The 12,623-nt window shown below is 35.7% G+C and overlaps 1 protein-coding gene across 11 annotated transcripts; it reads left to right on the top strand.

Annotated features, from left to right (window-relative positions):
• Positions 1–50: 50 nt before the first annotated feature.
• LOC126915293 (uncharacterized) lies at positions 51–10,440 on the top strand. 11 transcript variants are annotated; one of them, XM_050719861.1, is made up of 6 exons: positions 51–902; positions 1,120–2,828; positions 3,025–3,804; positions 3,920–4,177; positions 4,251–4,508; positions 4,637–5,902. In XM_050719861.1, exons 4-6 carry the CDS (start codon positions 4,081–4,083, stop codon positions 5,065–5,067), a joined length of 786 nt encoding a protein of 261 aa, XP_050575818.1. In that variant the 5' UTR covers positions 51–902; positions 1,120–2,828; positions 3,025–3,804; positions 3,920–4,080; the 3' UTR covers positions 5,068–5,902. The 11 variants fall into 11 exon arrangements, 9 of the variants coding, with proteins under 9 accessions (XP_050575818.1, XP_050575813.1, XP_050575816.1 ...); XM_050719856.1 differs by having other exon boundaries at positions 3,025–3,287; positions 3,406–3,804; positions 3,920–4,508; XM_050719859.1 differs by having other exon boundaries at positions 3,025–3,287; positions 3,493–3,804; positions 3,920–4,508.
• Positions 10,441–12,623: the final 2,183 nt, after the last annotated feature.

Here is a 12,623-nt window from a genome sequence, read left to right on the forward strand (position 1 = left end):
AAACAAAATATATTTTGAATGGCTTCCCTTGAATGGGAAAAGATGAAACTCGTTCCCTAAAAAAAAAAAAAAGAAAAAGATGAGATTGTTTTCCTCAAATTTATATACATCAATCATTTATATTATATTATATCACATATCATTTATGTACATTATATACAATCAACGAGTTTCTCTGTCATTATTAAGGAACTAAATCAACAAATTGTAAAGGGAAATGAAACCACGTAATAGGGACTAGGAAGCTATTTTCGACTAATGAGGTATACGTTGGAATGTTCGCTTCAACGGAGATCAATACGAGGGAATCCGATGATAATGAACACTCGGAAGAGGAATAGCAGCGTCCGCTTAGACAACACGATACGTAATTGTAGTTCCACCGCCGTGAACATGCAAATTCCGAATAATCCGAGGGTGAATCGCTGTTGCGGTTTCCTTGCCCCATTTGTGGCAGTATATGACATCGACGCCCATTGTTCCAGCACATGAACCAGAGAAAAACAATGGTATACAAAAGGGTTCTTGAATAATAACACTACGAGTAGCTGATCAAATCGGACGGTCGCGCCCGTGTCATCAACAGGTTTATCAACAGGTTTATCAACAGGTTTATCAACAGGTGAAAATGTCGATACAAACGCGGTCGACGAGTGAGGAAAAGCGTAAGCTTGAATGGTGTCGTTGGCACGTGTAACAGGTGAACTGTACAGGTTGGAAAATTTTCAGCTACGCCGCGCGGTGAATCGATAAAGCCACATTCGCTGTAATGGTCCGCAACGTTGCACTGCCCAGCTGTAGTTGCTACCCCAGATGTGATGTCGACATTTCAGAATTCAGAAAGTGGAAGTATTAAAAAAAAAGCCTTAAAGGATATATATTTAAAATCTTCCATCAGAACGGTGAGTCACTAATTGATTGTTATGCTATTATAATCGATTTGAGCGTTTCATTCATAAGCGTTAATTACATAGTTCGGTCCATGAGGGTTAATTACATACCTTGATCCACTCACGAAGGTTAATTACACAATTTGGTCCAATTGCGAGAAACATCTTGTATAAATCTGCCTTTCTGTACGAATCCCTGTATAGATAATTGTAAATAGTTTATTTTCAGAGAGCATCTAGTTCAAGAAAAGTGTGAATATGCGATTGGTTCCATGTAGCCACCTAGCAGGCAAGATAAATGTCGTAGTGGCTTGTTTAAATAATCGTACGACAAATTGAACGGCGTGTCCGAGAGAAACGCAACGGAAAAAACAAAACGGAAACATTCAGTGTCATAGCCCGGAAGAAGGTTCTACAAGAAAGGACAAGAAGCTAGTACATTTCTCTGTTAGAAGAGAAATCCAGCGCAAAAACCGTGACTGGAGAAAAGACGAAAGTCTGACACGCGACGAACAAAGGATAATTTATAAAAGTCGTCTGCAAAAAACACACCATGGCCGAATGACAAAGCTTTGTTGGGAAGTCCTTTGTTTTTTCTTCGCGTTTTGTTCCTTTTCCCACGAATTTCTTTTTAAAAAGAAAACTAACTAACAGCCTCAGGCTGCTTGAAAACTGGTCGCAAGAAAAAGCAATTATATCGTTAATCGAGAAAGTTTCTCAATAATCCTTAAGGCACCTTTCTGCTCATGATGATTTTTGGAAATTTTCCTTGAGAAAACATGATTACATATATATATATATTAGGTCATCCCATAAGTTCGTGCCGTTTTTCGAGCGGTTATATATGTTAAGATTGTTTACATACCTTTCAATTTCATGAAAAAATGTAATTCCCCTCTCGTTGTACAGCTTCCTCCCATTTTTCTGGTAGGACCATTATTCCGTCTCGATAAAAGTTCTCTTATTTTTCTTTAAAATAATTTTCTAAGCTATTTTTGAGAATGTCAATATTTTTAAATTTTTTACCTACTAAAAAGTGTTGTAATGCTCTGAACAGGTGGTAATCAGATGGGGCAATGTCTGGGGAATATGGGGAATGTGGTAAAATTTCCCAATTAAATTCAGACAATTTTTTTCTAACGCTTCCGTTCCGTAAGTTCATGGAGCACCCAAACGTTCAACTTTGACACCATCTCCATTTTTTTTAAACACCCATGAACTTGTCTTAGGTATTTTCAGAATATTTGACATCTCTTGAACTGTCAAACTTCGTGATTTTTCAACAAGATCCCGAATTTTATCTTCGTCTGTCTGAGGAGGACGCCCGGAGCGTTCCTCGTTTTCTCAACAGAAATTCCCATAAAACGTTGGAACCACTTCCTACAGGTGCGAGATGAAAGCGCATTTTCTCCGTAAACAGCACATATGTTTTTCGTGGCAATTGTTACAGAACTTCCTTTCCGAAATTCATATAACATAAGATGTCGAAAATGGATACGCATTTCACTCATGATTTTTTACTGTTAGAAATCACTGTGTTCACTATATTACGATCTTATACCCACGAAAATCTTCTGTAGCCTGTTCTCGATCAGCTAAGCTCAAATGCATTGGTCCCTTATCGCCCTATGTTTATAAATCGACACGTGAAATGTATACACAAAAGTCGACACGAACTTATGGGATGACCTAATATATACCAATACTAAGTGATGATACTAACGACGCGTGTCGTTTCAATTATTTGTGCAGTGTACCCTTTTAACCGGTTGCTGAGATGGCGCATTAATTGGGCAATACAAAATGATTCGGAGAAGCACGTGGCGACAAAAGGGAAGATAGCGCGAAGAGTAATTGAATACGAGTCGTAAACGGTGACCGATGTAATTCCGGTGGAGCAATTAAAAGCTGGAGCGAGATAGTTACTCCTAAGAGCCGGTGAGTCCTTGAATTAATGGGACTAACACAAGTGAATCGCACGAAGAACAGTTCGACCGCGTCGATTTAAAATTACGGCTATTAATATCACTCGTTTCGCGGTCGAGAACGGATGATCGAACGCGATGATTTGTCACTGACTAGAACTTGTGCGAGTTTCAAGCGCTTTCTCTACTTTTCTCTTTTTTCTTTTCAGGCGTTTTACGGGTTGAAAAGGGGAGGAATTGTGAATTATACGAAGATTACAGAAGAAAGGTGTGATAATCTCTGCAAAATATACATGCACTTGTATTGAATACCACGTAATTTCTGTATACCAGAGAATTTTCTGACAAGTGAACATATTACGTGGATTATACGAATGGTTCTGATATTTCATTAACCTGTCACGATTGTAACGATTGAAATGGTAAAATTTGAAATCAATTGGAAGATGTGTATAGAAGTTACAAGATATATGTACGTTTTATTGATGTTGCGAATAATTAATTTACTGCTCAAATACTTTGATGATCTTTGCAAAGTATATGTTTCCAATAAATGTCTTGCAACTTGTACAATTTGTACATATTTTCAGATCAGTTTCAAATTTTACCAATATAATTACAACAGTCATAGTGCTAATGAAATTTCGAAATGTCTTGTATAATATGTACATAAAAAGTTCCAGAGTGTTCGAATACTTTCACAAATCACTATATATATGTAATCTTCCTAAGAGTTCAGACGCGGATAGACAGAGGGATTTTATCTGTTTAATGGACTCCCTGCTTACGGACAGCAAGACTTTTTTTGTTTCACGGACAGAGCGGCTTTCATCGTTTTATAAAGAGCCATATTGAGAGACGCGCAATTCCCAAAGGGATGGACAGAGAGCAACAGCAAACAGAAGAAAGAATCATTATTGAAAAACATTAAGGATTGACGTAGAAAGATTGGTAGTTCAGGACGTTGAAAATCGATTCTCGATTTTCAGGTAGACCTTGTACAAAGCTTTCTTATTTATTATTATTTATTGTTATTAATTATTATTAATTGTTGTTTACTTCTATATTTTATCTAAGCATTGTTATAATAAACTCGATTTTCAGACTTAAGAATCGATCCCTGAATTATCCGAGAATTGAACATTATAAATCGATTTTCGCTACGCCATGCCGCTGAAAGTTAACTTACGTATCATCATGAACGAGAACGCGAAAGGGGAGAAGATAGATCGTATAGAAACTATAAGAAGACCAGAAGACGAAGTATGTTATATTTTCTTCCCGGAATATCAAGGAAAAAATTACCATCAACAGTTATTCAGTTCGCCAACAGTGAAGAAGACCGCAAACAGTCTAACCAAGGTAGGCCAATATAGAAATGTTAAACTCATAATGGATGACGAGACGGCAGCGTTATATATCGATGTGGACTCAGACTTCATATTCCGAGACATTTTCTTAGAGGAAGCAGAAATTACCCCCACAAGAAAAATAAAGACGGAAACCGAGAAACCCAGTCTGGACATGGAAAGACTTCTAGAGACTCTCCAAAAACGAAATAAGAGTAAAATAGAAGATATGAACTTCAGTATAAAACAATTTGGTGGAACTCATAAAGCCACAGACTGGATATCAGAGTATGAAGAGGAGTGCAGAAAATATGAAATAAAAAGTGATGAGGAGAAAGTCAAAGGTTTAAAAAAGTATTTAGAGAAAACAGCAGAAAAATGATATCAAATAAATCTGCTGAAAGCTGAAGGATATTTAATAATAAAGGTTGGTCGGCAATACGATATGCTTACAATTTCAAATAACTTTCAGGTTCGTTCATTGAATACGCCTTAGGGAAAGAACGATTAATATTGGAAATAAAGAGGAAAATACCAGAAGACGAGAGGATACACGCGGTTGTCATTGGATTATCTATCGAAATCCAAGATAAAATCGAGAGAGAAAGTGTACAATCAACAAATGATCTAATACGAATTTTGGGACAATATGAAGATCAGAGAAAAAGGAAAGAAACACAAGGAAGAAAGATAAACCTAGATAAAAAGGCAAACCCACCATTCAAGAAACAACCGTGCACGATCTGTGAAGCACTAAACTTCCTGGGCCGATTCCATCCAGTGGGATTATGTAGAAATAGAAACAGAAACGCTCAGGAGAAACCCAAACAAATAAATTCACTACAGCTATTCACATCTGAAAATGAAAAAGCAGGAACACCGGATGAGAATAAAAAAAATTAAAATGCCCGGAGAAGTGCAAAACATTGATAAAACTGCGAGTTAAGGTCAATGATCAAAAAGAGATTGAAGGTGTCTACGACACTCGAGCTAATGCAAGCTGTTTGGGGGGGTGCTGAATACTCGCGGTCTAGGTATGTACGAACCGTACGGACGTACGTACGCGTCTGTACGGACGTACGTGCGCGCCTGTACGGACGGCTCACAGATAGCGCTGGCGATCGCTGTGGAGGGAACACTTCTCCGTTAGACTGAACTTTATTGATTGACTATTCAAAGCGCAAATCGCAATAAGCTATGGTAATTCTTTTGCACGAGATTAAATGATTCAAGAGCGTTATTTTTTAGTTATTTTTAATTATTTATTATAAACATTGAAATTTACAATTAACTAAAATTTGGGTAATAAACTAGAAAACTAAATTTAGTAAATATAACACAAGTTAATAATTCAGTTGTGTGTGCAAAATTTCAAAACAATTATCGATACATAATCCGACATCGCATTTTCTGTATTCCCTTATTTTTCACACAAACAATACATTTTCTTCTTGATAATTAGATGCGACTGTTGTAGACAACTGTTATAACGAGGCATTATTGGCATTTGTTCACTGCCGTTACTAAGGAATGCATTTATATTTATCTCACACAAACGTAATAGTATTACTTCTACGTAGGTGTCCGGAAAAATTGAAGAACGCATATATGCGTCCTTAGTCCATGCTGGGCACTTACAGAAAACGTATATATATGTCCTTAGTCCACACCGATAGCTTTCGCCAGACGCCTATATGCGCCCATAGCACTCTAAGGGTTAATCAAAAGATCATTGATCTTTAGTCTCGCCCACGAGCAGCTGGGCGAGACTAAAAATGATAATAAATAAGATAGAGAAAGGGATAGACGTTTATATAGTACACAATGATAACTTCACATATGACCTTATCCTAGGGCTAGACGCCATAAGGAAGTTCAAATTAAAACAAAATGAGAATTTGAGAGTCGCTCAAAAAGTAAATGACAAAGAAGAAGAGATAATATCTAATAAGAAAGAAGAAAGAAAGAATAATCAGAAGAGAAGAGAGATAAACATTACCGAAGACATAGAGATAGACAAATTTATAAACAACCTTGGACACTTAGATAACTCACAAAAGAAAGAGGTATTTCAACTTATAGAGAAATACAAAGAAATATTTGCCAAACACAAATTCGATGTGGAAACGAAAAAATTACAAGAGGCCTCCATAAAACACGGAACACGTTCTCATAGAGGAATCAAGTTCACCATTTTCAGCACCAGTGACACTGGCTTTTAAAGAAGAGTCGAATCGGAGAGGTAGACTGTGTATCGATTTCCGGGAGATAAACGAAATTGTAGTTCCGGAATCACAACCGGAATGGAAGAATGAAAGACATCATAATCAAGACGGGAAATTGCCTTTTCTTCTCAACGTCCGACATAAATTCAGCATTTTAGTCAATACCAATGAAAAAAGAGGACGGAGAGAAGACAGCCTTCATTACACAAAATGGGCAGTGACAATGGAATTGCCGTTTGGACTAAAAATCTCTCCTGCTATTTTCCAACGAGTGCTTGCAAACACTCTTAGAAGAAATGGACTGACAGAATTCTGTATAAACTATATTGATGATGTCCTAGTTTTCTCGGAAACATTCGACCAACATATAAAACGTATAGAGCAATTAATGAAGGTTATAAAACAAGAAGGTTTCCGATTAAAACTGGTCAAATATAAACTAGCAGAAACGTTAGTAAAATATGTGGGTCACATCATCGAAAAAGACGGTGTGAGACCAGAGAGAGATAACCTAAAAGCGATACGAGAATTTGAACGCCCAAAAAACAAGAAAAACGTGAGACAACTATTGGGAAAAATTAATTTTTATTACAAATTCATAGAAGACGCGTGCAAACTCTTAAAACCACTCCACAATTTATTGAGGAAAAATGTAGATTTTATTTGGAACGAAAAATGTGAAAAATCATTTAAAAAAATTAAAGAATACCTCTGTTCAAGGCCAATCTTTCAATATACGATAAAAATAAAGAGGTATTCATTTATACAGATACAAGTGGAAACGGTGTAGGAGTTGTCTTAAAGCAACCTTGAGACAATGGAATATTACATCCGGTTGTGTATTTTTCAAGGAAATTAAAATCAACAGAGGGAAAGAAGAAAGCAATCCACCTCGATTGTTTAGATATTAAAGACGCAATTCAATACTGGCAACATTGGTTATCGGTAGATATTTCACTGTTTTTTTAGACCATAAACTGTTAGAATCAATGAAACTCAAAGCAAGAACCGATGAAACTTTAGGAGACCTTATGCACTACTTATCGCAATATGATTTCAAGATCATCTACTCGCCGGGAAAAGACAACGTAGAAGCAGATGCACTATCCAGGAAAGACTTTCGTCTTAAAAAGTTTTGAAAATGAAGAAGACGCTCTGAAAGTGGTGAATATTATTACAAAGAAGGACATAATTCGAGATCAAAAAGAAAATGAAAAAAATATTAAAAATACGAAAAACCTCACAAATAAATCAGAAATATTTTTCAAAAATATTAAAGGATGGCAACGTATATTCATCTCACAAAAATTTGGTGAATACACCACAAAGACGGTTCATGAATTCTTCGGTCACGTTGGAAGGAACCATATACTAAAGAAAATCCGACCTTTCTACTACTTCAAAAATATGGATCGGATAGTCGACAAATTCGGCAAACAATGCGAAATCTGCATCAAGAATAAAAGCAGAACGAGAAGACCGAACGGATTTATGTCGAAACTAGGACCAGCCAAGAAACCGTTTGAAATAATGTCATTCGATATGGTCGGAGGTTTTTCTAATAACAATTCACCGAAGAAATTTATGCATATCCTTATTGGCCATTTTTCAAAGGCCGTTTTTATGTCCACATCAAAAACACAACGCTCGGGCGATATCACAAAACTTATAGATTCGACGGGAGAAACCGATTCTATAAGAATGATCCTCGCAGACCGATATCCAGTACTGACATCCAAAGAAATCCAAGAATACGCAAGAAAAAAAGACATCAAACTAATTTTCACCTCGACAGACTGTCCATCCTCGAATGGATTAAACGAAAGGGTAAACCAAACACTAGTAAACAAGATCCGATGCAAAATTAATACAGACAAAAAAAAAAGAAAAACTGGACAAAAATCGCAAAAGAAAGTGTGGAAGAATACAATAACACCAGACACAGTGTCACAGGATTTGCTCCGAATTATTTACTATACGGAAAAAGAATTGAGATCGCTCCTAAAGGAATAATCGAGAAAAGATAGACTTAGAAAGAGATAGAGAAGAAGCATTTAAAAACTCAATGAGAAACTTCGAAATTAACAAACAGAAATACGATAAAAAAAAGAAAGCATGAATTTAAAATTGACAATATGCTCTTCACTCACAATGAAAACAAATTAATTAGAAATAGAGGAGATTAACAGATTAAAAGGAAGAGATTAAGTAGAAATAGAGAAATGTACGAAATCCGGAAGGGTATTTCATAATTCTGAGAAGGATTTCAAATTCTATGTACGAAGCGGATAACAACAATCATAAACCTGGAGGGAATTTCTCCCATACGAGTAAATTAGTTCCATTTGAAAGGGACAATTAGCGATGCAATTGTCAATCCGAGGAGGGGAGGAGTAATCTCCCTAAGAGTTCAGACGCGGATAGACAGAGGGATTTTATCTGTTTAATGGACTCTCTCTGTTTACGGACAGCACGTCTGCTTTTGTTTCACGGACAAAGCGGCTTTCATCGTTTTACGAAGAGGCATATTGAGAGATGCGTAGTTCCCAAACGGATGAACAGAGAGCAACAGCAGACACAGAAGAAAGAATCATTATTGAAAAACATTAAGGATTGACGTAGAAAGATTGGTAGTTCAGGACGTTGAAAATCAATTCTCGATTTTCAGGTAGACCTTGTACAAAGCTTTGTTATTTATTATTATTTATTGTTATTAATTATTATTAATTGTTGTTTACTTCTGTATTTTATCTAAGCATTGTTACAATAAGCTCGATTTTCAGACTTAAGAATCGATCCCTGAATTATCCGAGAATTGAACATTATATATATATTTTCAGACGTGCTTTTTTGCCAATATGGCAGTGACAGTGGATGAACAGTCTCGTTACAGTGCCAAAGAAATTAGAAATTCCAAAATATTTTGTAAGTATAAGGCACATAATATGTTCAGATACTTTCGTCAGCTGCTGGATGTATACCAGTAGTCATTAAATTATACATTCGTTCATAGTACCAGCATTGATGCAAAGTATTGATTAACATCTGACGATGCGTATTTTCGAAATAATCTGAAAAATGAATATTTCTAGAATTTCGTACATGCTAATACCAATTATGAATTAATAAAAATCAAACTATCAGCTATTGATACGACATTGATATATGACGTGTAAATTGCTCTGAACATTATTGTGCTTAAGCCTCAGTGTTTTCGAATGAGAATCAAAAGCATGAATTCAAATGTATAAACTAATTAACAGGTGAACGTGCGATGACACGCTTCCTAATTCTGATAATTATTCTGTTTGCTGCCTGAGCTCACGGATTACACAGCTCACGCCAGGGGTGGTGTTAATGGGAAGCTGAGTTATGTAAACAAGCCGTGATCGTGCATCAATCGAGCATTCAGAATGCACCTTTGATTATTGTACAGAATATCTCTAATTTATTAATCTAATTTATCTGTTTAATCTCTAATTTATTAATCTAAATTCTTGTCTTGCACTATTTACATCGTTTCCGATAAATATTGAATTGCACGTTGAATGAAAGTATTAACATTTGATTTTTCTCAGTAAAACTTTATTATGATATCTCTCGTTCTTTGTTCTTCATTTTTCTTCATCGTTCAATTGGAAATCAAGAATAATTAAAAATTATTGTTTCTGCCTGTACGATATTTTGACCTTCATAATGGTAGTTTCCAATTGTGTCTTAATTAACGGAAATTTGTAATTTACTGCGATGTCGAAGGAGTTGAGGTCCTTCAAGCTGAGGTCAGACTATTCCAACCATGGCGAAACATTCGTACAACCTTGAATTTCGATAATTTGGAGACTGAGGAATAGGAGTTTTAATGGCCGCAATTTGGTTAACTGTTTTAGGAAGTGCTCTCCATATTTCATGTGTTTACTGTAAGCAATTAAACTTTTCAATTAGTATAACTTCTATGAAATTTGAAAAGCGTTATTGAATTAATTACTGCGGATATAATAAAAGAAGTTATAACACACACTTATAATAAAAATTAATCCTTTATATTTCCAAACATTTTTAAGCGTTAGAATGCATCCATACATATTTATGTTATTATCTTCCTTGTCATTGTTTTATGTAATATATTCCACGTATTTGATCTTTAACGATCGAAATTGTAATTTCTGCTCGTGCCGCGCTTAATTGAAATTACTTTACGCGCGAATTACAGTAATTAACGCTATTGCCGGTGCAGTGGAACGGCAAATGTTTGTTACAAACCAAAATGTGCAAAGTTCCTGTTTACGGTTTTCAGCAGCCGTAACCGAATTAATTAGTCGTGAATAATCTCATTTATTTACATCATCGTTTCTACTTAAGTACGCTTTCTTACTAATTAATTTTGCGTTACAAATAATGCCACGCGGTTATATCAATCAAAGACAGAAATAAATATCTTATAATGCTCATAATGTTTTATACGATATTTTAAATAATTGAACTTTGTCTTCTGACACAATCTTTCATATCAGTACATCAAGCAATTCAAAATAAAGAATGCACCTTGTATATCTAATTTTATATCGCATACCATATATTTCCTTGAAATGATTGAAACAAGATTAATTCCTAATTGTATCAAACTTCGTAACAAAACGGAAGCTCAATCGATCGCAAGTCCCCACTCACGGAAAGACCTATGCGCAAAATATTGTTTCGAATTAATCTTCCGCGAACATTACAGTAAATTAACCTTGTGGCAAATCCACTCGAGAACGCTTAGCACCCATTACCGATACTAGTTACCACAAAATTACAACTTCCCGCGTTTGGCATAAATCTTCATGATCCATTCGCTCGAATTTTATCTCATAGTCTATTCCAAGTCTCTTCCAATTTCCGTAAGAATTATTTCACGCTCGCGCCCCTGTTGAAACTCCTTGGGGCGTCTATAAATTTTCATCGCAAGGTAAAAAGAGCGAAACACGGAGAGACGGGACAGTTCATGGTCGTAAAGCACCTGTTTTGCCTTTGGATAAATTATAGCGGTATGCCTGTGACCGTGCGTTGAACCGCGCCGGAAGTAGTGTACAACGGGACGTCTCTTGTGGCAGGATATTACCGTCTGCATGTATCTTCGGTATCCGCCCGATTCTCCAGTGTGCCCTTAAGGATGTCCGTGCGAATTTATCCCATCGATAACTTGCCGCACCTTCCGGAATTATATCTCACCCCGTTGCTTCGAGAGAACACGATCGATACCAATTTATACCGCTGGGTGTTGCGCTTCGTTCGATAAACTCCAAGCGAAACGGGCATTTGCAGTATTTACGATGAGTTTGTGGCCGTTTAAGAGGTTTTTTACGCCTCATAAACTGTAACATGTTACATACACTGTACACTGACATTAACAGTTGCAAATTGATGTTCCAATAATTCGGATATTTATTATTTAAAATGGAAGATTTAAATTTGTAATATTGTACTGCCTAAGTTGAATGATTCTAAAAGTATTTATAACGCGCTAGGGTTTTTTAGACAGATTAACTTATTCGATTCCACATAAACGAGAGCCACTTAATCTTGTAAATATATAATTAACAATTATGTACTTTTGGTGATAATTAATGACTTTATTGTTGATGAGAACACTTTGATTAATTAACTGCAGAATTTAGTTCTAGAAATCTCTCATAGGCTGCGTAAATAAAATCAAGCGATGACGAGTGTACACGTCACTATTATAAATTTTACATCAAAATTAAGGCAGAACAATGATGGCTTATATTTTTATTCGAAAAAATTAACAATTCATTGTTGAAGAAATTATTGTTATAGAATATTTCAAAGTTGCAACGAGATAATAGAATTTATAAATAAGAAAAATAAAAAAGAAATATAAGAAATTCAGTTAGTCTTTTCAGCGTGATATTTTTCGAAACAAGATATGTGAAACAAAGTAACGTTTCACAAGCGAAGCACCAGTACCGCGACTTCTTGCGAATTTCATTTTTTGAACAGACGACGCATCTTCGAAGTGGATTTGCTTTTGATGATATAGCTGGTATAAAATTAGGGAAATGTTTTTCGATGAGATGTATAGATTTTGCAGTTGAATTCGCAGTTGGTCAACCAGCTTTCGAAACTTGTGTTTACTGAATTGCATATTCCTCAATAATTTATTCGGCACATTCGACCAAAAAATTTAATCGATTTAGTTTTCCGTTATTTTTTTTTATGATATGTATGGGTTCA

This window comes from Bombus affinis, chromosome 4 (assembly GCF_024516045.1).
Source record: "Bombus affinis isolate iyBomAffi1 chromosome 4, iyBomAffi1.2, whole genome shotgun sequence".
Taxonomy (NCBI): Eukaryota; Metazoa; Arthropoda; class Insecta; order Hymenoptera; family Apidae; genus Bombus; species Bombus affinis.